This window comes from Sapajus apella, unplaced genomic scaffold (assembly GCF_009761245.1).
Source record: "Sapajus apella isolate SASKATOON/1434 unplaced genomic scaffold, GSC_monkey_1.0 scaffold34, whole genome shotgun sequence".
Taxonomy (NCBI): Eukaryota; Metazoa; Chordata; class Mammalia; order Primates; family Cebidae; genus Sapajus; species Sapajus apella.
The window spans coordinates 13398866-13426543 of NW_022436974.1; the positions used below are offsets into that span (position 1 = coordinate 13398866).

The following is a 27678-nucleotide window of genomic DNA, read 5'->3' on the forward strand; positions in this document are numbered from 1 at the left end:
CAGAAAATAAATTGTGGGAGCAGAATTTTTTGTTGTTGCAGAATATCACCTTAAATTAATCTTTAATTTAAAAAACCTGAGTTTTGATTAAGTTGTGCGAATTGCTTTGACACACTCCAGATGAAAAATGCTAAGTATAGCTAGATGTGGATAATGCATATGGTAAAAAATTATGTTCAAAGTCCACAATAATATTTTCGAAAATCTGCACTTTGGAGAAACTCCCAAAATATATGAAAGATAAAGTATATAGATAATGTATATAGCTTAAGAAGACTATTTTTATTACTTTTTATTTCATTTTGGGAAAAGGTGGATGTTTTATTATCATTTGAGAAAGGAAATAATATTTTCTTAAAATGCTATTTCCTGCGATACATCATTTCATATGTAATGTGTTAAGAACAAACTCTCATTAAGATTCTACTGCTGTTATATTTAAAAAGCTCTGTTTGGCTTCAAAAACAATAATTTGCTGAGCTTTATCTTAAACATACTTTTAAGGGACAATGGACCATAACTGAATAAACTGCATTTCATAATTTTTGAAGCGAAAGAAATCTTTATTATGTAAACAAGTAGAACTAAGAAATCTACCTACATATGTAATTCTGTTTTAATTGTACTTACATATCTATATATACAAGAAAAATAAATAATAAAATAAAAAAGAAGTTGGCTGTGATTGTGCTGAATGACAAAACTATGAGATCTATTTTTCTACTTTTTATATTTGTCAAACTTCTTGAAAATTCATCTTCATGAATATATACTAAAAAAGATAAAATAATAAATATCCCCTATTTTGTCTGAGTGGTAAATGAAAACTCAGAATTTTATATCTGCATTGGAAAAAGCTCTTGCGATTTACTAATAAATCTCTAAAAATAAATTATTTTATTTTTGGTGATTATATCTTGCTTCTTCATAAAGCGGACAGTAACATACTTAGATTACAGATTGGTAAATAGAAGTTCAGAAAATTATTGCTGTTCAACAATAATAGTTCATATTTGTTAACACTTACTGTAGTAGTCTGTATACATTAACACAGTACTCAGAACAACCATATAAGGTAGTACTGCTTTTATGTCCATTTTACAGGGGAATAAGCTGAGGCACAGAGACGTTAAGAATCATGCTCATGAACACACAACTAATAAATGGCAAAGCAAGAATGAATCCAGGTACTTTGGCCTCAGGGACAACTGGCTGTTATGCCTGCACTTACCAAATGTCTACTATGTGCTTTGCACTTTTGGATTATGCATCATTGCTTAATGGAAAGGATGATAAACTCGGATCTAGATGGTTCTGGGTTTAAATTGTAATTCAAATAAGTTCATGAGATCTGCTGTACAACATGGTAACTATGGTGAATAACAATGTATTATATTCTTGATAATTGCTAAGAGAGTAGGTTTTTAATTGTTCTTACCATGGAAAATGGTAAGTATATGAAGTAATGCATATGTTAATTAGCTCAATTTAGCCATTTCACAGACATATTTCAAAACAATGTGCTGTACATGATAAATATAATTGTCAATTAAAAATATATGCATAAAAACAAATGTCAACTTAGGTATTTGCACTTTAGGTTCTGGGGTACATGTACAGAACATGCAGGATTGTTGCATAGGTACGTACATGGCAATGTGGTTTGCTGCCTCCATCTCCCTGTCACCTATATCTGGCATTTCTCCCCATGTTATCCCTCCCCAACCTGCCTACCTCCTGCTGTCACTCCCCTGCTCCCCACCAACAGAGCCCACTGTGTGATGCTTCCCTCCTGTGTCCATGTGTTCTCGTTGTTCAACAGTTGCCTATGAGTTAGAGCATGCGGTGTTTGATTTTCCATTCTTGTGTCAGTTTGCTGAGAATGATGGTTTTCAGATTGATCCATGTCCCTAAGAAGGACACAACCTCATATTTTTTATGGCTACATAGTACTCCATGGTGTATATGTGTCAAATTTTCCTTCTCCAGTCTACCATTGATGGGCATTTGGGTTCAGTCCAGGCCTTTGCTATTGTAAACAGTGCCGCAACAAACGTACATGTGCATGTGTCTTCATAATAGAAAGATTTAAAATCCTTTGAATATAGGATTGTAAATATAGGATTATAGTAATGAGATTGCTGGGTCAAATGGAATTTCTATTTCTAGGTCCTTGAGGAATCGCCACACTGTCTTCCACAATGGTTGAACTAATTTACACTCCCACCAACAGTGTAAAAATGTTCCTATTTCTCCACATCCTCTCCAGCATCTGTTGTCTCCAGATTTTTTAATGATCACCATTCTAACTGGCATGAGATGGTATCTCAATGTGGTTTTGATTTGCATTTCTTTAATGACCAGTGATGATGAGCATTTTTTCATATGTTTGTTGAATATATGAAAATGTCATAATGTCTTTGACATTATGAAAATCTCATAAATGTCTTCTTTTGAAAAATGTCTGTTCATATCCTTTGCCCACTTTTGAATGGGTTTTTTTTGTTTTTTTCTTGTAAGTCTGTTTTAGTTCTTTGTAGATTCTGGATATTAGTCCTTTGTCAGATGGGTATATTGCAAAAATTTTTTCCCATTCTGTTGGTTGCTGGTTCACTCTAATGATTGTTTCTTATGCTGTACAGAAGCTCTGGAGTTTAAATAGGTCCACGTGTCTATTTTGGCTTTTGTTACCAATGCTTTTGGTGTTTTAGTCATGAAGTCCTTACCTATGCCTATGTCTCAAATGGTTTTGCCTAGGTTTTCTTCTAGAGTTTTTATGGTGTTAGGTCCTATGTTTAATTCTTAGTCTATCTGGAGTTGATTTTAGTGTAAGGTGTCAGGAAGGGGTCCAGTTTCTGCTTTCTGCACATGGTTAGCCAGTTTTCCCAACACCATTTATTAAACAGGGAATCCTTTCCCCATTGCTTGTTTTTGTCAGGTTTGTCAAAGATCAGATGGTTGTCGATGTGTGGCATTGCCTCCGAGGCCTGTGTTCTGTTCCACTGGTCTATATCTCTGTTTTGGTACCAGTACCATGCTGTTTTAATTACTGTAGCCTTGTAGTATAGTTTGAAGTTAGGTAGTGTGATGCCTCCAGCTTTGTTCTTTTTGTTTAGAATTGACTTGGCTATGCAGGCTCTCTTTTGGTTCCATATGAAGTTTAAGGTGGTTTTTTCCAGTTTGTGAAGAGGGTCATAGGTAGCTTGATGGGGATAGCATTGAATCTATAAATTACTTTGGGCAATATGGCCATTTTCACAATATTGATTCATCCTAACATGAGCATGGAATGCTTTTCCATCTGTTTGTGTCCTCTCTTATCTCCTTGAGCAGTGGTTGTAGTTCTCCTTGAAGAGGTCCTTTACATCCTTTGTTAGTTGTATTCCTAGGTATTTTATTCTCTTCGTAGCTATTATGAATGGCAGTTCATTCTTGATTTGGCTCTCTTTAAGTCTGTTATTGGCGTATAGGAATGCTTGTGATTTCTGAACATCGATTTTGTATCCTGAGACTTTGCTGAAGTTGCTTATCAATTTCAGGAGATTTTGGGCTGAGACAATTGGGTCTTCTAAATATGCAATCATGTCGTCTGCAAATAGAGACAATTTGACTTCCTCCTTTCCTAGTTGAATACCCTTTATTCCTTTTCCTTGCCTGGTTGCTCAGGCTAGAAATTCCAATACTGTATTGAATAGGAGTGATGAGAGAGGGCATCCTTGTCTAATGCCAGATTTCAAAGGGAATGCTTCCAGTTTTTGCCCATTCAGGATGATATTGGCTGTGGGTTGGTCATAAATAGCTTTTATAATTTTGAGATATGTTCCATTGATACCTAATTTATTGAAGGTTTTTACCATAAATGGCTATTGAACCCATCTGGACCGCAGCTTTTTTTGATTGGTAGGCTATTAATCGCTGCTTCAACTTCAGCCCTTGTTATTGGTCTATTCAGGGTTTTGACTTCTTTCTGGTTTAGGCTTTGGAGTGTGCAAGGATCCAGGAATTTATCAGTTTCTTCCACTTTTACTGGTTTATGTGCATAGAGTTGTTTGTAGTAATCTCTGATGATAGTTTGTATTTCTGTGGAATCAGTGGTGACATCCCCTTTATCCTTTTTTATTGCATCTATTTGATTCTTCTCTCTTTTCTTTTTTATTAATCTGGTTAGTAGTCTTTCTATTTTGTTGATTTTTTCAAAAACTGAGTACCTGGATTTATTGATTTTTCAAAGGGTTTTTTGTGTCTCTATCTCCTTCAGTTCTGCTCTGATCTTAGTTATTTTTTGTCTTCTGCTAGCTTTTCAGTTTTTAAAATCTTGCTCCTCTAGCTCTTTTGGTTTTGATGATAGCTTGTCAATTTTAGATTTTCCTTGCTTCTCATATGGGCATTTAGTGCTATAAATTTTTCTCTAGACACTGCTTTAAATGTGTCCCAGAGATTCTGGTATGCTGTGTCTTCATTCTTGTTGGTTTCGAAGAACATCTTTATTTCTGTCTTCATTTCATTGTTTATCCAGTCAACATTCAAGAGCCAGTTGTTCAGTTTCCATGAAGTTGTGTGGTCCTGAGTTAGTTTCTTAATCCTGAATTCTAATTTGATTGCACTGTGGTCTGAGAGACTGGTTGTTATGATTTCCATTCTTTTGTATTTGCTAAGAGGTGATTTACTTCCAATAATGTGGTCAATTTTAGAGTAGGTGCAATGTGGTGCTGAGAAGAATGTATATTCTGTTGATTTGGGGTAGAGAGTTCTGTAGATGTCAGTTAGGTTCACTTGGTCCAGATCTGCATTCAAGTCCTGGATATCCTTGTTAATTTTTTGTCTAATTGATCTGTCTAATATTGACAGTGGAGTGTTAAAGTCTCCCACTATTATTGTGTGGGAGGCTGTCTCTTTGTAGGTCATTAAGAACTTGCTTTATGTATCTGGGTGCTCCTGTATTGGGTGCACATATATTTAGGATTGTTAGCTCTTCTTGTTGCATTGATCCTTTTACCATTATGTAATGCCCTTCTTTGTCTCTTTTGATCTTTGTTGGCTCAAAGTCTATTTTATCAGAGACTAGAATTGCAACTCCTGCTTTTTTTTTTTTTCTCTCTCCATTTGCTTGGTATCTCTTCTTCCATCCCTTTATTTTGATCCTATGTGTGTCCTTGCATGTGAGATGGGTTTCCTGGATATAGCACACCAATGGGTTTTGACTTTTTATCCAATTTGCCAGTGTGTGTCCTTTGATTGGGGCATTTAGCCCATTTACATTTAAGGTTAATATTGGTTATGTGTTAATTTGATCCTACCATTTTGATGCTACCTGGTTGTTTAGCCCATTAGTTGATGCAGTTTCTTTATTGTGTCAATGCTGTTTACTGTTTGGTATGTTTTTGGAGTGGCTGTTACTGGTTGTTCCTTTCTATGTTTAGGGCTTCTTTCAGGCGCTCTTATAAAGCAGGCCTGGTGGTGATGAAATCTCTGAGCAATTGCTTGTTTGTAAAGGATTTTATCTCTCCTTTGCTTATGAGGCTTAGTTTGGCTAGATATAAAATTCTGGGTTGAATGTTCTTTTCTTAAGGATGTTGAATACTGTCCCCCACTCTCTTCTGGCTTGTAGGGTTTCTGCGGTGAGATCCACTATGAGTCTGATGGGCTTCCCTTTATGGGTAACCCGACCTTTCTCTCTGGCTGCCCTTAGCATTTTTTCCTTCTTTTCAGCCCTGGTGAATCTAACAATTTTTTGCCTTGAGGTTGCTCTTCTTGAGGAATATCTTTGTGGTGTTGTCTGTATTTCCTGGACTTGCATATTGGCTTGCCTTGCTAGGTTGGGGAAGTTCTCCTGTATAATATCCTGAAGAGTGTTTTGCAGCTTGGAATCATTCTCTCTGCCACATTCAGATACACCTATCAAACATAGATTAGGTCTTTTCACGTAATCCCATATTTCTTGGAGTTCTTTTTTCATTTCATTTCACTCTTTTTTCTCTAATCTTGCCTTCTCATTTTAGTTCATTGAGTTGATCTTCAATCTCTGATATCCTTTCTTCTGCTTTGTCAATTTGGCTATTGAAACTTGTGTATGCTTCACAAAATTCTCATGTTGTGTTTTTCAGCTCCATCAGGCCATTTATTTTCTTCTCTAAGATGTTTATTCTCATTAGCATTTCATCAAACTTTTTTTCCGGGTTCTTAGTTTCTTTGCATTGGGTTAGAACACGTTCTTTTAGCTGAGTAGTTTGTTATTACCCACCTTCTGAAGCCTGTTTCTGTCAATTCATCAGACTCATTCTCCATCCAGCTTTGTTCCCTTGCTGGTGAGGAGTTGTGATTCCTTGGAGGAGGAGAAGCATTCTGGTTTTGGGTGTTTTCATCCTTTTTGCACTGGTTTCTTCCCATCTTTATTTATCCACCTGTGGTCTGTGTAGTTGGTGACTTTCGGATGGAGTGTCTGAGTGGACATCCTTTTTGATGATGATGAAGTAGTTTCTTTCTGTTTCTTTAGTTTTCCTTCTAATAGTGAGGACTCTCTGTTGTAGGACTGCTTGAGGTCCACTCCAGACCCTACTTGCCTGGGGATCACATGCGATGGCTGCAGAACAGTAAGGGTTGCTGCCAGTTTCTTCTTTTGTTATCTTCATCCCAGAAGGATACCCGCCGATGTCAGCCTGAGCTCTCCTTTGTAAGGTGACTCTTTGGATATATACAGGAGTCAGGAAGCTGCTTGAGGAGACAGTCTGACCCTTATAGTTCATGTACTGAACTGCGAGTTGTGTTGTTTCATTCAGAGCTGCTGGGAAGGTATATTTAAGTCTGCTGCGGTGAATTTCATAACCGCCTTTTTTCCCAGGTGCTCTGTCATGGGAAGGTGGGGCTTTATTTATAAGTTCCTGATGTGCTTCTACCTCTTTTCAGAGATGTCTTGCCCAGCTAGGAGGTAGCCTAGTCGTAGTCTGCCAGCAGAGGCATTGCTGAGCTGCCATGGGCTCTGCCCAGCTGCTGTGTGAACTTCCTTGCGGTTTATAGAGGTATAGTTAGAACTGCCTCTGCAATGGCGGACTGCCTCAGTAATGGTGGACTGCCTCAGCAGTGGTGGACTGCCTTGGTAATGGCAGACGCCCTTCCCTGCACAGAGCTGGACCATCCTGGGTCCATCTGTGGTTGCTGTGAAACTCTCAGTCCAGAATGTGTCAGATTGCTGGTCTGTGGGGGTGGGTCCCACTGAGCCAGATCACCTGGCTCCCTGTTTCAGCCCCCTTTTTTTCAGTTGAATGGGCAGCTCTGTCTCCCAGGTGTTCCAGGCTCCAGTGAAACGGCTGCCCAGATTTGTGTGAGTTTTTGTGCATGACCCACTGTGCCGGCTGAAACAGCCATGCTGGAAACTCATGGCGCTTTTCAGCCCAGGAATCTCCTGGTCTGTGGGCAGTAATAGCTCATTTGTAAATGCAGTGATCACTCACGCTCTGCGTTGTTCTCACTGGGAACCTCACTCCGGAGCTGTTCCTATTTGGCCATCTTGGATCCCAGGAACGCTTTTACACTGTTGATGGGAGTGTAAATTTGTTCATCCATTGTGGAAGACACTGTGGCAATTCCTCAAGGACCTTGGAATGATGTTGAAACATTACATACTCTGAGTGCGCAGGGCAGTTGCCCATGCCTGCAGTGTCTGCTGGGGCAGCGCAGAGGGAGGTGGCTGATGGGGGGTCTCGTGCCACCCTTCCCAGCCCAGCTCAACTTAAGTGTTGACATGTTATATGTCTTTAGAAAAGAAATCTAGCCTCTCAGGCTGTTTCTTCATAAATGAATGGCAATAATGGTACTATTTGGCAATGAAAAAGAATAGATTTGAATTACATAGGTACATACACAAAAAAACTCAGAGGCACATTAAGTAACTTCCCCAAAGGTTGTACCTGTAGTGAGCAGTAGAGGCACAGTTGAAACTCAGGTCTGCCTGATACAAAGCAGCATGTGCTACAGAGTTTCAGAGAGGCTGGGGAATCGCCTCTAGTTGACAATGTTCACTGATACTTTCATAGTATAATTCATAGGTTGAATTATTTGAATCTTTTAGTTTCATAGCATTGGTAATAGAGTTCTTTTAATCTTATAATGTAAATCTTATGTTTAGTCTTAGAATATTAGTGTCTAGTCTTACTGCAGAGTTTTAAAAATCTTATACCATGGGAAAAGAGGCATAGTGAGAAATTGTAACTTAACTTTTCTATAGTGATGTCTTTGATGTCCTCACAATTGCCCAGTTACTTATCTGATTTAATTTTCACAACCAGAGATGGTGGATAATAGTCATCAAATTTTATAGCTAAAGAGCCTGCAGCTTAGAGAGAACCAATGACTGCTCAAGGTCACCCTCCAAATAAGTTGTAGAACTAGTACGAGGCCCAATAATTTGTATTTTTCAGTAACATTTGAAAAGCCATGAATGCAAAGTTAAGAGTTCGCTTCCTGGCATACAGTGTCCCAGGGATCTGCCACAAGTGTTCTGCAAAGATGACCATCATTTTCTTTGCCGAGACCCATGATTATAGCCTTTTCAGTCATGCTTGTCAGCCCAGTGTTCCAAATCTTGTTTTTTTCTAGTTCTGCTAACTTCTCTGTATAATAAATGCCAGGCAGCAATAGCTAATTAACAAACAGCAGACAATGCATGTTGATACATAACTCATACTCTTCCAAGTCCCTGTTTACTTCCAGTGATTTGTGACCTCACTGTGAACCCCAGTGGCAATAAAGCTACCACTGTGATTAGGGTTAGAGTAAATGTAATCTGCTTAATCTTAGTTGAAACTGTGAAAATCTCTTTCATCTTCAATTATTATTTATTTGGCCCATTTCTCTGGGGGGCAAGAGACTGCCTAATCTGTCAGTCTGAGCTTCAGGAGTCTGCACCAACAGGAAAGAATGCCAGCTCTGCATACCAAGAACTGGGAAACTGGGCCATAAATCTAAGAGGCCACGACCCCATTGGGGGTGGAGATAAGGAAGTTTCAGGAGCATGCTTGTTTGACAGTTATTCTCCAAGAAAACTGATTTCAAAATAGATCAATAAAAGTTCCTAGCATTGTATAGTTTTCCTAAGTGGAGGAGAATAAACTGTACTATCTTTAGAAATAATACATAATGTAAAGTAAACTAAAATACTGCAGAGTGACTCAGGAATGATCCAACTAACTGAACTAGTGCACTCCCAAGGGCTCTAATGTCAGAAGGCAAAGATGTGCTCCTTGGAGGCTCACAGACTTTATTCTAGAACTGACTTTATTCCAGAGTGTTGAAAAATGTGTTTAACAAGACCACATACCCAGATTACCTCGGAGGAACTCAACTTTAATGTGTAAGTAGAAAAGTTCTGGTCAAAGTATCTTTTCCTCAAATGGAGAAAGCATTTGGGCATGGAGGCTTATACTTATAATTCCAGCAATTTGGGAGTCGAAGGCTGAAGGATCAGTTGAGGCCAAGAATTCAAGACCAGCTGGGCAACAGAGCAAGACTCTGTCTCTACAGAAAAGAAAAAAAAGTGCTGGGCTTGGTGGTGCACAACTTTAGTCCCACCTATTCAGGAGGCTGAGGTGGGAGGACCCCTCAAGCCCAGGAGTTCAGGTGCAGTGAGCTAGATTACACCACTCCATTACTGCTCTGGTGACAAAGTGAAACCTTGTTTCAAAAAAAAAAAATAAAATAAAAGGAGAAATCAGCAGCAAACATTTGTCCCATGGGTCCTGGAGTTTGCAATGCCTACAACCCTGATATTCCTGAGACTTCTAGTACCAAGCAAGTTGGAAGAACTGGTGATTCTTTTTGGAATTACCATGGGATTATCAACCTCCTGAAGCCCAATAGCCATGTCTAGGGTTCCTCAGGTTTTTATTATGTCTCTATTCCCTCTAACATAGGCAAATTTGTGCAGTAATACGCCTTACTTGGGAAAAAATAATTGATGCCAGCAGTCTTTTTAAGTATCTCTTTTCCAAGGTAAACTGGCTGAATGAGGTGTCCCCAATCATCTGTATGGTTTTGCAAAGATCTGGGAAATAAACTCTGATCAATAGAAAAACATTGCCAAACACCTTCAACCGGCAGACATGAGTCTAAGAGACCAGAACTAAGAGTTTTGTTTTTCTTTCATAAAAACAAAAAAATCAAACAACAGCAACAACTGAACCTCCCATCTTTCCTCATTGCCTGCATTTTCTACCTTTGTTTTGAGTTCTTTCTAATCAAAAGTTCTAAATAAAAGGTGGTCATTAGGTGACTTGGGGGAAAATTGTAGAAACTAGCCAGTTTTCCCTTCCTCCCAGGGTGCTCCTAGTTGAATTTAGCTCACTGAAAGAATCTTCCAGTATTAATACAATTTAAGAATTCCTGCTCTCCATAGGTCATCTATTATTTATTTCACTAAACACCTAGGTTATTGCTGAGGTTAGGATATGTCAGAGCTTGCAAATCTACAGGCAACATAAAATTCCAGTGCTATTTAAATACTTCTTATATGGTGGGTGATGGTGGGGGCGCCTGTATTAGTCCGTTTTTACACTGCTGATACAGATATATCCAAGACTGGGCAATTTACAAAAGAAAGAGGTTTACTGAACTCACAGTTCCACATGGCTGGGGAGGCCTCATGATCATGGTGGAAAGTGAAAGGCATGTCTCACATGGTGGCAGACAAGAGAAGGCCTCCAGGCCTGTGATAGAAGAGGCTGCGATGAAGACCTCTGACATGTCCTGGAGACATTTTCCCTACTGTCTTGGGGATTGACATTAGTCTTTTCATTACTTCTGCAAATTTCTGCAACCAGCTTGAATTTCTCCTCAGAAAATGGTTTTTCTTTTCTATCGCATTGTCAGACTGCACATTTTCCAAACTTTTTTGCTCTGCTTCATAAAACTGAATGCCTTTAACAGCATCTAAGTCACATCTTGAATGCTTTGCTGCTTAGAAATTTCTTCTGCCAGATAACCTAAATCATCTCTCTCAAGTTCAAAGCTCCACAAATCTCTATGGAAGGGGCAAGGTTTTACCAGTCTCTTTGTTAAACATAACAAGAGTCACCTTTGCTCCGGTTCCTAACAAGTTCCTCATCTTCATCTGAGACCACCTAAGCCTGGACCTTATTGTCCATATCACTATCAGGCTTTTGGTCAAAGCCATTCAACAAGTCTCTAGCAAGCTCTAAACTTTCCCACATTTTTGTGTCCTCTGCTGACCCCTTCAAACTGTTCCACCCTCTGTCCCTTACCCAATTCCGAAGTCACTTCCACATTTCCAGGTATCTTTTCAGCAGCACCCCACTCTACTGGTACCAATTTACTGTATTAGTCTGTTTTCACACTGCTGATAAAGACATACCTGAGACTGGGCAATGTACAAAAGAAAGAGGTGTAATGGACTCACGGTTCCATGTGTCTGGCGAGGTCTCACAATCATGGTAGAAGATGAAAGCACCTCTCACATGGCAGCAGACAAGAGAAGAGAGGTTGTGTAAGGAAGCTCTGCTTTTAAAACCATCAGATCTGGTGAGACTTGTTACTATCACAAGAATAATACAGGAAAGATCTGCCCCCATAATTCAGTTACTTCCCACTAGCTCCCTGCCACAGCACATGGGAATTCAAGATGAGATTTGTGTGGGGACTCAGACAAACCACATCAGGGCCCTAGGGGCATACGTTTTCCAATACTTTTTTAGGAAGCTGCTATGGCGTTTTTATATTAAAGTTTGACAAAGAAAGCTTAATTGATTAAGCTGTATATTTATGTTTTGGGAACCTAGCATGTTTTTTAAAAGTAGATAAATAGATATAAATATCTCTTCAAAATCAGGCTGCTAATAAAAAGCTTTCAGTGAAAGACTTTGTAAACCAAGATGAGCAAATCTTCCAGAAAGTAGAATATAGAGACAAAAAGAATGAAACATTGTTTAAAACGTCTTAGTGTTGTCCTGGAGTTAGACTTTAAAATTTTTGAGAGATTGAGAACAAATAAGAGAGATTAAATTATCAAACAAGTAATGCAAGAATGCTTCTAATAAATGCAAGGCATCTGTATCCAGATGGAAAAGACCACTTGGTGACTTAAACCAAGGTATGCTAACTGTGAAATTTCAAAATATCAAAAATAAATAAAAATAAATAGTAAATCCTGAAAGATTTTGAAAATAATTATGTAATTTCATTGATTTTAAAACCAATACATATATATCCTAGATAATTTAGAAAAGTATAAAGAAGAAAAATGTTTCTTCTAGTTATATGTATAATTATGTACATATATTTAAGAAATCTGGATAATTTATATATATATGCACATATATATGTAATTTTATATTTTGCTTTTTCCCAAATAATATAATAGCTTGAATATTCATTCCATTAATATTCTTCATAAACATGACATTTAATGGCTATAAAATATTAAATTTTATGGATATGACATTGTCTATACAATCAGTTTATATTGATAAATACTTAGATTGCTACTAAAAATAATTCTGCTTTAAATATCTTGCATGTAAATCTTGAAAAGACTGCCTGATTATTTATTTTGGATAGATTCTTAAAAGAGGAACAAGTGTTTAAAAGGTACTCACTAGTTGTTGGATAATTATGTCTGTCTTTAAGACCCGTCATGCATATGACCTGATTGTTTTTGAGAAGGTGCTATCAATTTAGAGAAGATACCCCAAGGAGGTTAACAGCGTGTGTGAAGTTAAGGGATCAGGATGACTCTGAAATTAGTGATAGAGTCAGGATGGGATATGCGGCCCGATAACTTTCACGATAGCAGTCTTTGTGCCTCATCTTCCCATTGCTTTATGTGGATGCCAGTAGCAATGCTCAAGCCTCTTGTAAAAAAAATAATAATAATAAAAATAAAATAAATAAAACAAAACACCAGGTAGCTTACTGCATTTCAGGCTCAAAATTGTTGGCAATAACATAAGTCATGGTCTTACATGATTCATATGTTTCATTGTCATTAAAAGACTTACTGAGTTTCTATGCAAGTCAGGACATTAAATACAGCCTGGCGTAAACAAGTATGGAACATTTCTTGATCACGCAGTATTGTGAAGCAGGCTGCACCATGTGCTGGTAGAGTATATCCCTCTCTTTTCATGGGCAGAGTCAAAGAGGAGGAGACAAAATCTACAAAAAGAATGCTGGAGAGAGGTAGAATGATGTAATTGTATACATATAAACTGCTATTTTACAGGCATGCTAAGCAGAGACATGACTTCTTTCAGACTTAAGAAGATTTATCATTTAAGATTAGGGTTTGGCTGCATCAACAGAAAACTCAGCTCATCAAAATGTTAAACAAATCAATGTATTCCTCTCACACATAAGTTCAGAGGTTGTGATAAGAAGAGTGTCCTATTGCAGTAGTATCTATTTTATTTTACTTTTTAGAGGCAGGATCTTGCTATGTTGCCCAGTCTGGGCTTGAACTCCTGAGCTAAAGTGAACCTGCCAATTCAGCCTCCTAGTAGTTGGGACTACAGGCGATACCAACATGCCTAGCTTGTAGTAATTTATTTCTGAAGATTGATCTGGGGTTGGTGAGGGATAGGACAAAGCAAGGGAAACTGAATCAGGAAGATGTCCTCAGGAAACAACTGCTTGTTGATATATTAAGAGGGACTGAAATTACAGCGTGAATGAAAGACACTGGAGAGAAGAATTTGCAAGTGGAAAAGTAGGGCACAGGCAGAAAAGAAGTGAAGATGATATCAAGGTTTGGATATTGGTGACCCCGCTGGGAATTTTAATTCAAATTGAGGAGAGACAGTCAGTTCCCTTTCAGGCACACGGAGCTTGTCCTCACAAGCTGAGCCAGGGCTACTGTGGCAGTCACTCCAGGACAGCATGAGTACCTTGTCTAACTGGTTTTGGAGTGTCAGCCTGATCGTGCCACCCATGAAATAGTGCGTTGGTTCCCTTAGGAGGGCACACATCTCGGCACTGATAAGATTTGTGTGATCAGAATGAGAAAGGTCAGCTAGAAAAATACTGAAACCTAAAACACTGATACCCAGCACTTCGTGGCCAGACAGGAAACTTTGTCACTATACATTGCATGTTGAAACCTGGAACAGGAGCCACTGGAAATCCTCATCCAAGACCTATTCAGTACACATTTGAGTTTAATGTTTTCTTCTTTTGATGTCAATAATGTTTTCATAGAAATGAAATACAAAAAAAATTCAAATATAGAAAAGCAGGAAAATATATAAAAAAAGAAGCAGTAATCTCACTATCCAGAGACAAACTCTATTATGTGGATACATAATTGTCTGTACTTTTTTCCATCAACAATGTATGTGTATTTGTGTGTGTGTGTGTAAAATGGAAATTATGTATTTGATGCTAAATTGGGGACTGTAACTTTTTGCGATTTGTTGCCCTCCCATTTAAAAATGTCGTAAAAAATTGTGAACATTTTTCCAGCTGCAATATTTTATTTAACATTGTTTATAAAGGCTGAATAATGTGCCAGCACAGATGTACAGCATTACAATATTTAACCTCATGTCTGTTTAAGGAGTTCTGATTTTTTGTTTTTATAAGCAACACTGCAATTGGAATTCCTAAAGCTAAATAGTTACATACATCTTTAATAATTTCTTTACCACAAATTCCTATAAATAGAATTATTAACAAAGGGCACATGCATTTTAAGTTTTTGATACATATAGCCACATTTCCGTTTAACAGCTTTTCCTGAGTCCCACCAGCATCATATGATAGTATCCATTTTTTTGCATTCTCATCAAAATTGGATATTTTTAGTATTAAAATATATTTGTCAATTTTAAAAGTAAAAAATAGTATTACATTATTCCTTAATTTTCATACTTTTATTACTATCCTACTTTTCACATAATTGTTTTTTTGTCTTCTGTGGTCAATTGCTTATTTATGTCCTTCTCTATCTAATTTAGTGTTTTAAAATCATTTATTAGAACAAATTAACATAAGATATATTTCCTTTTGCCTGTCTTAAATGTTGCAAAATTTTTCTCATCCTGCATGTATAATTTATCTTGCTTCTGGTGATTGTTAATGTCTAGACATTTTTTCCTATTATTATTTCTGCTTTTCACATAATATTTAAAGATCCTTTCTCTACAATAATAATTCATAGACATTCACCTTTTTGTTATAATAGTAATTTTGTGGAGCATTGGAAATGCCATCAATTTGTCTGAAATAGAATCAGAGGACTCAGGCTGATAGGTTGTAAGGGTCACAAAGAGAGAGGAATCAAGAGTGACTGAGTTTTGGGGCTTGGTAGACTTCAGCGAGGGTGGAACCATGACCAAAAACCAGGAATACAGGAAAGGGAACATGTCTGTTAGAGTAGATAATGAGTTCAGTTTTGCACATGTTGCATTGAAACCGTCTGCCAGAAAGCCTGGTAGAAATGCCCAACAGGCAGTTGGGACAAGGGTATGCAATGCAGGAGTAAGGTTGTGTTTTAAATACAGATATAGAAATCATCAGCAGACATTTGGTAGTTCAACAACATGTTCTTTTCAGTGCATATCCTAGGCTAAGCACTATGCTAAGCACTTCATAGAATTTTATTTAGTCTTCTCAAAAAGTTGTGAGGTTAAAATTATTATCCTCATTTTACACATGAAGGGTTAGGCTTTCAGAAGTTAAACTACTTTATGAAGTTCTTGTGACTGGGTAGTGGTAGAACCTGAATATGACATCAGGTAAGTTTGCCTGATTCCAGATTGCCAAATTCCCTAACCCCATTTTCCCTCTTGTCACAGGAGTGGATGAGCTCAAGCAGGGAAAGTCATAATCCCAAAGATGAGGAATAGCAAACTTCAGTGGATGGACAGAAAAGAAGGGAAGTTTCCAGAGAAGGCGTCTGAGAAGAGGGTCAGAGTGGAAGGCAGAGGGCCATGTGTATACATGCTGATGCTTTAACCAGAATGGAAGCATTTTGATGGTAAGGGCTTATATCTTATATACTCTTTGAGATAAACGTGAGACCCTTCTTCTGACCCTGATCTTCAAAAATGTCTGTTACAGTCCTTTGTACACACATATTTCTTCGCTGATGCTGTGGTGGTCTGTCAGTAATTTTCTTGTGTTAACCTTCTCAGCTAGAGCTTACAAGTCCCTGTGTCCTCACCTGTTATGGACTAGGAGTTCATTTACTAGACAGCCTCAGTACTATCCTAGCGCCTTCTCCAAGAGCAACAGGAGCAGACTCCTTGGTATATGCTCTCTATGTGCACTGGGTCAGACCCCTCCCACAAATGCACAGCATGCCACTTTTACCTGTGTTGACTTTTTGCCTGAGTTGATGAGAGATTATGGGATATATCCTTTTATCATTGAATCATAGATTTTTTCTTTTCTTCTTATATTGGCTGTTTCTGTACATAGTTAGAACTTTATGAAATAGAAATCGAATCTCTCTCTTTTCTTTATGGCCTGAATATTTATTAGCATAGCAGAAACAAAGCTACCATAGAAGTCTGGACCTGGAATTTATGACATGCTAAGGGAATGTAATATAGTCAAAAAAGCACAGATTTAGGAATTAGGGGTTATGATTCTCATTCTGTCACTTCATATCTGTGACTTTGGAAAAAATATTTAAATTTTTGAGCCCTATTTTCCTCATTATAAAGTGAAGAACTTGCCACAGAGTGCTTGTAAAGATCAAATAAACTTACCAAGATAAAGGGCTTACCTTGTTGTAGGCTCCCAGTATAAGGAAGTTGAAATTCTAGTACATAAAGAATCATTTTCCTCCATGTTCTCAGATGCTTGTCTTTTGGCCATTCCTTAGCTCATTTCCACTCATCCATGTTAGGTGGGTTAGTAGAAAAACAAGCCTTAATTCAGCCATGCCTGTTTGGTGCAGCTAAGGCACGTAATTTTAGTTGGTGATAAATATACTGCTGAAATGGTTTAGGGCATAATCTAGTTTTCTTGATTCATACTACAGGTGGGTTAAAAATATACTTACAATCAGTTTCTCATGATAATGCGTAAATATCCTATTGTAGTCTTTCTTTCTGGAAAAAAAAATCTAGCAACAAATTTCTCATAGACTGGAGTATTTATTTCAAGCACATCCCATACAGAATCCCTCTTGGCTTCTCTCTAAATAACCCAAAAGTTGCTGCAATCCTGAATCAATACTAGATGACTCCGTTGCAAGTTAGCACAGGTTTCAGACAAGCCTACTGGGTAAAGAGAGAACTTTTCGAAGACAAGAGACAAATAAGCTGCAACTTTAACTTGGCAGACGTATTTATTGAAATTGTGGTTTAGGAGAATTTTCCAAAGCCCCTGTAGCTGTAGATCTGATTTGAGAGCTCCAACTTCTCTCTCTTCTTTGGGAATGAATATTATTTAGGAAAGCCCTGTCTTGTTGCCTTTGTTTGGTGTAATTACTTGTAATTACCCTTTCATTCTCAAGAATCATAATTTGGATGATAAAATGTATGGTCATTTCTTCCAGGCCTTTTGCAGAATAAAGTTCATCTGTTTTAAGATATATTTCTTGTATTAATCTAAGAAATATTAGAATACCTTTTCTATAGCAGAAGCCCTTGGGACCTCATCTTGCAGTCATTTAAATATTTCTTCAGAGTAATAATTAAAAGCATACATAAGCTAATGAATAACTCCCCATGGCTCTCTTAATGGCAAAAGCAAATAATATAACTTCACAGGGACTTACCAAATACAGCAGCCCTAGGAGAGAAACATGAGGATTTGTCCCTTCAAGTTTAAATTTGCAAAGCAATTTGCAATCATTGTAATTAGTTTTTCCATTTCGTAAATATTAGAATAGATATTCACATTGGACAGAAAGGGAATGGAGACTCAGAGAAACCTAATGCGGTGCCTTCTGGAATATTGTTCTAGGCTTGAATTCTGAACACTGTGGTCTCACACACCCTTTACAAACTTGAGTCATCTCCCTCCCTGACGCTGGTGAGATGCTGTGGTTTAGCAATTTGAGGGTAGTAAGCTTTTTAAAAGATCATCAGAGATGCTTTAGAGTTACTGTGGAGAACAGGTTTCCGTGGTGCCGTGTGGTTGCTGGGATGGGAAAGAATGACACAGCTGTTCTCTCCAGAGGGAGGATGCACTGGCTCTTTTGGAAGCTGTGTCAGGAAAAAGCTAAGATCTTCCTGATCCTAAGGCATCTGAGCAGGTATATGTTCAGGTTGGGGAAGACTGGTTCTTAAGAAGCATCATAATTGCAGGAGATGGGGTTGAATGAAAGAGGAGACAAGAATGGTCTACCTGCTTGATAATATCCTTTCCATCTATTCAATGTCTGGCCTGATCCAGTTTATAGTTTCTCCCTGGCTCCCTGTCTGCAGCCTGGTTCTGAGAGTAGAAACTAAGTTCAAAGCAGGCAGGGGAGCACAGGAAGGTTTACCCTCCAAAAAAAAAAAAGAGCTTGGATTGCCTTTGTCTGGTGGGAAAATGTGCAGCAGCAGAGGAAAGAATAGTGCCATGAAACCAGAGAAGAATTATGGCATCATGTTTGCTTTGAGACGGCCTTTCTTCTAAACCTAAAAAGAGGAGAGAAAATGTCACCTCTTGGGCAATGGTGCTATTGTGGGATGACTAGAATCAGCTAGGGTGTCACTCCTACCAGATGGTGTCTACAGGACTCAGAATTCTGAAATTTGAGAGTCCAAAGGACTTTCCAGAGATCTTGCAACCCAACTCCCTCATTTTACCCAGGGGACTTTAAGGTTCAGAGACCTAGGCTTCTTTTACAAATATTTTACTGAACTGCTAGACTGGGGTGCTTACCAAGCTACTTTAGTCTAAAAGTCTTAAAAATATAAACCGAGAATAATTTCTTCCCACCGTGAAGAATGATCATGAGACCTAAATGAGTACTGCTGGAAATACTGCACATACTTCCTGCCTGGCCAGGGAGCTTGCTCACCAGGGTTGGCTGCTGTCCCTGAGAGGGATCTCCCACCCCTAGGGAGGCAATAAAACTGAAGCTTCAGGACCCCTTTTAAGGCCCTAGATCTAATAATATACTTTTTGGTTTTGTATTTGTATTCTTTTGCTTAAAGATCTCCTTCCTCCAATTTTATCAGCTTCAGGACCCAAAATTCCTGAACTTTGTTCTGACTGTCCTTTGTCATAAGTCTAAATGTCTGATGTGGCAATACACTGTTGATCAAAAGAGGACACCAGATAAGGGTGAGGATGACTCTGCCTGGACCAGGCCTGGGAAAACAGTCTGGGCCATTGAGAAAGTTGGGCTGCCTTTAACACCGAGGGCTGGCCCACAAGATGTCTCAAACTCCTGCCTTGTTTCTAGCCCAGCAGCTCATTGTCCAGACAAAACCTGTCTCTCAGATGTACAGACCTAGGACTTTAGAGCTGGCAAAGGCCTCATTTTGTCATCCTCCCTAATTCTGCAGGCATTTAAAATGGCTTAAGCATCTTGGGCTCCCAAATTCCTCCCAGGGAAGTGAGGTGACAGTGTTGGCTGATGCTTTACGCAGGTAGAATATCTGTCTCACTTGTTAGATATAACCTGCTTGGTGTGTCCCTGTGTGGGTGGAAACCAGTAAATGAGGCCTACCCAGCTAAGCATTTCAATAAAACACAAACGTGTACAGTTCTACACACCATCACTTAGTGTTCATTCTGAGCAAAGCTTCTGAGTTACTCTCTGAGGAAAGATGAAGCTGCACAGCACAGCGCTTGTGGAGAGAATTTAAAGCTTACCCATCATTTCATATTAATAGCTACTATTTATTTACCACCTACTATGGACCTGACGTTTTATCAATGAACTTTATTTTTATTTATTTTTATTTTTTATTTTTTTAATTTTTTTGAGATAGATTCTTGCTGTTGACCAGGCTGGAGTACAATGGTGTGATTTCGGCTCACTGCAACCTCTGCCTCCTGGGTTCAAGTGATTCTCCTGCCTCAGAATCCCAAGTAGCTGGGATTATAGGGGCCCACTGCCACGCCTAGCTATTTTTGTATTCTTAGTAGAGACGGGGTTTCATCATGTTGGCCTGGCTGGTATCGAACTCCTGACTTCAAGTGATCCGTCAGCCTCAGCCTCCCAAAGTGCTGAGATTACAGGCGTGAACCCCCGCTCCCGACCTATCAACAACTTTATAAAGCAGGTATTATCACTCTCTTTTGTTGATGTAGAAATCAAGGCTCAGAGAGGTTATGTGACTTATCCCAGTCACACACCTAGGGCATCCCTCTGCTTGTTCCGGGCACGTGGAGGCTAAAGTTTAGGGTGTGTCAGGCAAGAAGAGGGAAGCAGAAAGACAATGGCCTTGTCAAACCTCCCTTCTTCCTTTCACACAGGCCTGTGTTTGAGTCTCACTAATAACACTTACTAGTTATGTGTGCCCTTGAGAAAGCTGCTCTTAATCCTGGCTTCCTTATTTATAAATTGAAGAAAAATAACCCACTTCATAAAGCAATTGAGAAGATGAAATGATAGAATGTGGACCAAGCTCCATTCACAGCACATTCAGGTATAAAATAGCTCCTTTTGGTATAAACTGTTCACCCCCTACGCCTGAATGTCCAATTTCTCATTTTCTTTATGTCTTTACTAAATTGTCTCCTTACTGAGACCTTCCCTGGCACCCTATCTAAAGGCCAAACCCCATACAATCTCGTCACATCCCCTTTCCTGCCTTATTTTGTTACCAACTAATATATTGCAAATTGTACTTCATTTGTTTGTCTTGTCTGTCTCCACCCATGAGAAAGCAAATTGTTTTGAGGCCCGTAGTCATCGTCTGCATTCCAATTTCTGTATCATCCCAAGGACACAGAACTGTGCATGGTGCATGGTAGGTACTCAATGTGTATTGATCAAATGAATGAAAAAAAAAAACCAAAAACAAAAAACAAAAAAAAACTCTGGCAACCTAGAGACCAAGTTTGAATTTGGCTTTTTTCTTAACCATTTGACTGTGGGTACATTATTTAAAATGTCTAGCCCTTAGCGTCCTCATTTGTAAAACAGGAGGAAATATGGTATCTATCATTAAGACAGCTGGGATGATTAAAAGACATCATTTTTAAACCCTCTGGCATATAGCAAGTGCTCAATAAATGTTTGCCATTATTATTTGTAATAATCTGATGGATTGTTAAAATTGTCTCTGTGCAGCTGACTTTTTAGGGTATGAGAAGAGGCTGAAAGTCACAAGTGCCTTTGGCCTTTTCAGCCCAATCGTCCTCCTTGTTAACTGATTACCAGTTGAAAGCATGTGAAGGTGCTCAGTGATCAAACCTCCAAGCTGCTGAGAGGTCAGCATTGCCATTCATTGAGAAAGAACAGGCTGGGGGAGCTCAAATGACTTACTTATGGTCCCTCGACTAAAAAACCAGGGCACGCAGGAACCAGGGCACCCAGCCAGTCTTAGGCTTCCTGATCCTGCATTTTCTCTCTACAGTGTGGGGTGGTTGGGAGCCCTGTGACTTCATACTTGGGTTCAGCGGGGCCCTTCACCGGCCATCTCCTGCAGAGTACTTCACGGTCAGCTTTCTCTGCAGGCAAAACGTGGAAAATAAGATCCACACCTCACAAGCTTGTGACCAGGATCACAGGCGAAAACAGCTCTTCGGAAACTAAAGCGCTGGACAAGTAAGTGCTGCAACAGGCAACTACACGCGAGCCCCTTTGAGCTGCCAGTCCCGGGACTTGCTCCTGTCTCCTCCCCTCTCCAAGAGCGCGGAGTAGGAAGGAGGATTAACCCCTAGGGGAGGAGTTCCGCCCCCGGCCCCCGCCCAGCCGCCGCCGCCTCTCCTTTGCACCCACGCTAGCGCTCCCCGAGTCTCTCTCGTGCGCCGCACCCGGGCTGCGCTTCCCTGGGCAGGCTCGGCACGGCGGGCCGCCCGCCAGCATGCAGGCCCCGCACAAGGAGCACCTGTACAAGTTGCTGGTGATTGGCGACCTGGGCGTGGGGAAGACCAGCATCATCAAGCGCTACGTGCACCAGAACTTCTCCTCGCACTACCGGGCCACCATCGGCGTGGACTTCGCGCTGAAGGTGCTCCACTGGGACCCGGAGACCGTGGTCCGCCTGCAGCTGTGGGATATCGCAGGTGAGCGCTCCGGGAGGGGGTCAGGGTACCCGGTGAGAGCGCCTCGCAGCCAGTTTCCAGTCTCGAGGCAGCGGCTTGTGGCCAAGCGTGAGATCAAAGTCACCAGGTCGCGAGGAAATTTTTCCTGGTGGGTTGGAAACTTAGTTTCAAAGAAAAGAAAAACGTTTCTCGCCCCAGCTGAAACTTCAAGTGCATTCGCTGGCGCTTTGGGGCTATTGCTTTAGCTCCTTCCCGCACATTCCCCTGGGATCTCTCCGCCCAGAGCAGGCCTCCTCAGGGGAACCAGAGGGAGATTGTCTGCAATTGCATTTTGTTCTCCACTCCAGCTCGTTTTCTGGGCGCGGGCATTTCTGCCAATGACGCAGCCGGGTGTCACGCACGTCCTTCCGTGCAGGGGCCAACCGAGGGGAAGCCCCTAGGCTGGTTCATAGAGGAAACGGGAATAGTTCCAGGCTAGCTGGAGTTTAAACATTCTTGTCTTCAGTCTCTCACTGTGTTCCAAATTTTGTCACCTTTCTCTCTGCCCTGAAGACAAAGGAGTTTGAGATTTTTTTCCCCCCTTTCAAGAAGCCAAGTACTTTTGTGTGTATATGTCAGGGGCAAAGTATTGTTTCTCCTTCTCTTTCTGTATTTCTTTCTCTCTGGCTCTCTCTCTTCTATCAAAACGAGGTTGTGTATATATTTTTTAAGCCATTTTTATGTAAGGGTCTATGATAGCTTTATGATTTCTTTATTTGGCCCTAAAGTTTTCATTGAGAGATCTGGAAAATGAGAGTTTTTTTGTTTGTTTTTACAATATTCAGAATCAGAATTTGACTCCACAGGTTTGTACCAGAAGTTAAGTGTGACTCCTTGGACTAGGCTGTTTGCAATCTGGGCATGACCAACTCCTCATTATAGATTTTAGTCCTGCCACTAACTAACCTGCTCAGTGACTTTGGACCAGTCTCTTCAGCTCAGTTGCATCACTATTAAGTGGAAAGGAGTTGGTCAAGGGTCAGGGATCTTCTTGCTCAGAAGTTTAAAGATCTGGGATTCTCTGTGGGAATAACTTCAAACAGTCTTATTTCATGTCTGTTTCATGGTCTGTGACACCAGGAACCACGCTTTATAAGTACTAGACCCAAACTACCCACTTCTGTTTCAGAAAATGGGTTCATTTTAGCTGATACGTCTAATTGGAAACACTTTATAATGGCTTGAAGCCAGAACAAATGTGGAAAATTTTTGAAAGGGCATTTGTGGTGTGGGGACTGTCATGTCTTTTTAATCATGAGCCTTATTCTTTTTGCAAGTAAACAGATGAGCAGATTCATGCATTTGGAGTCATTTTCATCTGCTCTAGTAGCAAGGAGGTTATCAGAGACCAGGAGATGTTATCAGCTACTGTTGGATGGGGCTTTTCATCTACAAAAATGCTGTGTCTGTGTACTTTGTTACTGTGTGTCATAATGTCTGAAAACTCTTCTGGCTGCATGAAAATCTTCAGGATTCAGATTTAGAAATAGCTTGCTGTTTAAAAGGGGATGTAGCTGTAATTTGGACTTTTATGTATAATCCAAGTAACAGTATGACAGCAGACAAGTTCTATGTCTGTGGATTATGTCTCCTCATATAAACAGAGGAGATGGAAGGGTGTAGTGATTAATTGCCCAAATTCCAGAGTTGAACTGCCTCCATCTGGATCCTTATTTTACTCCATATGTAGCAGGTGATCTTAGGTAAGTTCTCTAACCTCCTTGTTTTAGTTTCCTTACTTGTAAACAGGGAGAATGCTTTGTCTCAATAAATGGCAGATAAGCAACCAACAGTGTTAGCTGAAGATGATCATGCCTGTTCCTAAGAAATCTGCAAGGATTACTATTACACTAGCTACCAGTTTTTGAGCCCGTATAAATGCTAGGCAAGAACGATATGATATACAAGGGATTATTAATTCCTAATAATGATTCCAATATGACAATATATTTTGTCCCCAGGTTATCACCATTTTCAGCTTTGCTATTTTACAGCATACTTTCAGGAGCAGTTTAACTCTCAAGCTTGAAAGCACTTTGGTAGCCGTGTTTGTAGACTGAAGTTGCTGTGGAGGCTATAGTCACAGAAGTCTGTATAAATTAGAAATCTGGAGTCTTGGGACGTTCATTCTACAGATACTGTGGTGGTGGTGTTATGCTCAACATCTCAGTAGAGGAGATTGTTTTTCCCAGAGGTCTAATGCTTAGTGGTAACCTGTCTTTAGCAGCCTCAAGCCCAAAAGCCCTATCAGCTGAATTACAGGTTGGACAACAGGCACAGTGAATTGGGTGAAAGCCAGGCCACTGTGGGAAATGGTTGGAGCATGCATGTGCTCCACTTTTCATGGTTTAAGCTTCATAGGGAGCCCTATGGGTTATGAGTTCATGTGAAATCCAGCCTCAACTGCCCACTCAGACTCCAGTCAGCCAGGTGTACCTACCTTATAATACCTTTAAATCACAGCCTGTCTGTCCACAGATAAGAATGCATCTCTCCCTCCCTAGTGTTCAACTCTGGTGTGTATCTGGAGAGAACAGGTAGTGGAGGTTAGTGGGGCTTGCTTTGAGAAGGTTGTGGGTGTTCAGTGAGATAGAGAGAACCTGTACTGTTCTGATAGGATATCATATATACCTTTTATTAGGAAATATTGGCTCAGCTAGACTCTTGATGTTCATTTGGTTCAGTGCCGAATGGAGCCCTATTTATCCACTAAATTCCTATGATATATCTCTTGTAGCCATGTAGATTGGCCAGTATGGTCTTGAAAGACTTCAAAAAGTCTAGGGTCTTGTGAAATAGACCTTGAAACAAGGTGATAAATCCCATCAAACCCCGTGGGGATAGCAGTTGGCCTGGATTCCAGTGATTTCACCCCAGAGGGTCAGCTGGGTCCTCTGTGTGTTCAGAGGCTCTTGATAGAGTCAGAGAAATGAAGTAATTTGCCTGAGGCCACCCAGCTAATAGAAGAGCCAGATTTGACCCAGTTCTGTTTGACTCAGAATCAAGCCATGTTGTCTGTACTTGCTGGCCTGTGAGTGCCTGGCACACAGCTGGCCCACAGGGATTATGCCTTCTTCCTTTTTAAAGGTGTTGTTTCATTAGTAGGTGGGTTAACCTTGCCTTCTCCTTTCTATTTCTAACTGGATTTCTGATATTAGTAAGTATCACTTGTGTGTACAGAAAAAGAAATGAATAAAAACCTATTTCTGAAAATTTGATCTTGATTAGGATGTGAATGTATAAGTTTTTTTTTTAATTAATAGGTCAATTAGGGAAAAGGAAAACAAAAAGTTCCCATTTGAGACTCAACTTTTTTATTACCCTCCAAATCCAGTGACTATAATTGCTCATACACATTTTAAAAAAAAAAGCTATACTATTTTGTCTAGAACTCTTGCTGTGCTATGGGACTCTGATGCAGGCATTGGGACATTTATAGGGATAGTTGCTAATATTTCTTAAACCCTTATTCTTATAAATGTCCAGGCATATTTAATCTATAAGTTCACAGTATAGTAACTGGTTAGGCCATTAAATTTAAAATTGATCATTGAATCTGTTTTCAACAGATTTGCTCTACTTTACTCAATTTAAAAACACAGTACTTCAGACATAACTTAAATATATTCTAAATTATAGGTATTCTGAAAATATAATTGGGCAAACTGTGAAAACTTGCCGAACCTCAATTGCCTCATCTATAAAATGATGATTATTTAATTTTCCTGTGATACTTAGAAACTCTTTTGTGGTCTCTGTAAGCCAAATGTTATATTATCACTATGCTCAGGGTATAGGTAGCACATGGTCATTTATTCCAGCTTCTTTACTGACTAGCTTTGTGACTTGTGTGAGTTACTTAGCCTCTGTGCCTTGATTTTTCTGTCTGTAAAATGGGGATAATAACAATATCTGTATCTTAGAATTTTTAGAAGAATTAAATGAATTAATTTATAAAAAGCTGTGCCTGAAACATAATAAATGCTGAATGAGTGTTAGATATTATTCTTGTTGTTGTAATTGTTATTATTACAGACTATTTTCACGTACATTTTTCCACTTGATCTTCCCAGCATTGCTAAGGGTGTACACAAGCAGATGGTGCTAAACCCACTTTTTATTTAAAACAAAGATAAAAAATGTTAGAGGTAAGAGACTTACCTGAGATCATAAGTGGCAGAGGAGAACAGGAACAGTCGGTCTGTTCAGCTTCAGCTTACTGATTTGAGTGAGATAACCCAGTCTGTTGGTAATCAGAAAACCAAACTCTAGTTTTATATTGCGATAGTAGAAAATAAATTAAGTTGGCAGACAATTTAGAGAGTGTTTCTTTACCATGTAAAAGTTTCACTGCAGAGCTCTGCTAAATAACAAATGCCTCTAAATACTTCAAATAAGGTCTACCCTGTAAGACAAATACTTCCACTCAAGGCACATCTATACTAACTTACTCCCCCAAGCCATGTGACAAGACAGCACAGGAATACATTAACTGTCCCACAGACAAAGTAACAGGATGAAGGCAGTCTGGGCCCCGTGTCTGGAGTCCTTGGGTAACTAACTCTTCACACCAGCAACTCTGACACTTATTTGGGTCACAGTGGTATGTTGTTAGAGTTTGTAAAGTGCTTTCAGGTTGTGAAATTCAGCTGAAGATAGGATTTGGACTTGACTATCTCTTCAGTACCTATTTCTAAAAGACTGTATTTCTCCAAGGAGTTTTACAAGATGACTCTTAAATGTCAAGATAATAGGTCTAGGAATGTAGATAGAGCTAAATTTGGTGATGAGTGTGTCAAAAGCCCCCCAAAATGCATGTTGAGTCTGAGTCATGCTCCACCGGGCAGTTTATTGCCTTGTTTCTAGCCTAGCTAATGACAGATTTTCTAAATGCAAAGTACAATAACATGTTCTGTGCTTACAGGTAAATAATGTGTACATTGGACAAAAATGGTGAACTTTCAAAGTGGTAATGAGGGATATGTGGAGAAGGCACCTCAAGGCAGAACATGTCATGTCATCTGGGTTTTAGAGGACTGGTCCAATAGAAAAGCAAGTAGCAGCCTGACCAAGGAAAGCTAAGGTGTCTGAGAGTGGAGGGGATAGGAAGAAGTAGCTCTATATGTGTGATTGCTCTCTTCAGCAAATATATGTACGTATATAAAGAGTGCCTGGTATGTGAAAGTACTTAGTGAGGGGAAACCAAGGAAGAATAGTAATAAGACTTGATTCTTGATCCCAGTTTCATCAGCATGATGACACAAAAACAAACCACTGTAACAGTAGGTAAAGAACATTGACAGATGTAACTTCAAAACACTCTCATGGTGCAGAGATCTTGTCCACACCACATCCTCCGATTCTCTTGAGACTAAATCTGAGGCTGGATGAAGCCTCAGGGCTGGTGTGATCTTTCCCGTGCTCTTATGTAGCACCAGTCATTCCCTGTGAGTGTGTCAGCATTGCACAGCATGAGACACAATTTCATCCTCTGGCCCTCTAATTCAGGCTCCTTCCCTTGAGGATCTCATG

At 39.6% G+C, this 27678-nt stretch overlaps 1 protein-coding gene and 1 long non-coding RNA gene across 2 annotated transcripts in view; both read left to right on the top strand.

Moving 5' to 3' along the window:
• Positions 1 to 9: 9 nt before the first annotated feature.
• LOC116563221 lies at positions 10 to 18528 on the top strand. Its single transcript, XR_004274286.1, has 2 exons — positions 10 to 1187; positions 15798 to 18528. It is a non-coding gene; the product is annotated as an uncharacterized LOC116563221 (long non-coding RNA).
• Positions 18529 to 20096: 1568 nt separating this feature from the next.
• The window catches only part of RAB38 (RAB38, member RAS oncogene family), a 62130-nt gene continuing 54548 nt past the window's right edge, over positions 20097 to 27678 (top strand). The window contains exon 1 of the mRNA XM_032295825.1: positions 20097 to 22128. Coding sequence (XP_032151716.1) covers positions 21927 to 22128 — 202 coding nt within the window. The 5' untranslated portion in view covers positions 20097 to 21926. The remainder of the gene's footprint in view (positions 22129 to 27678) is intronic.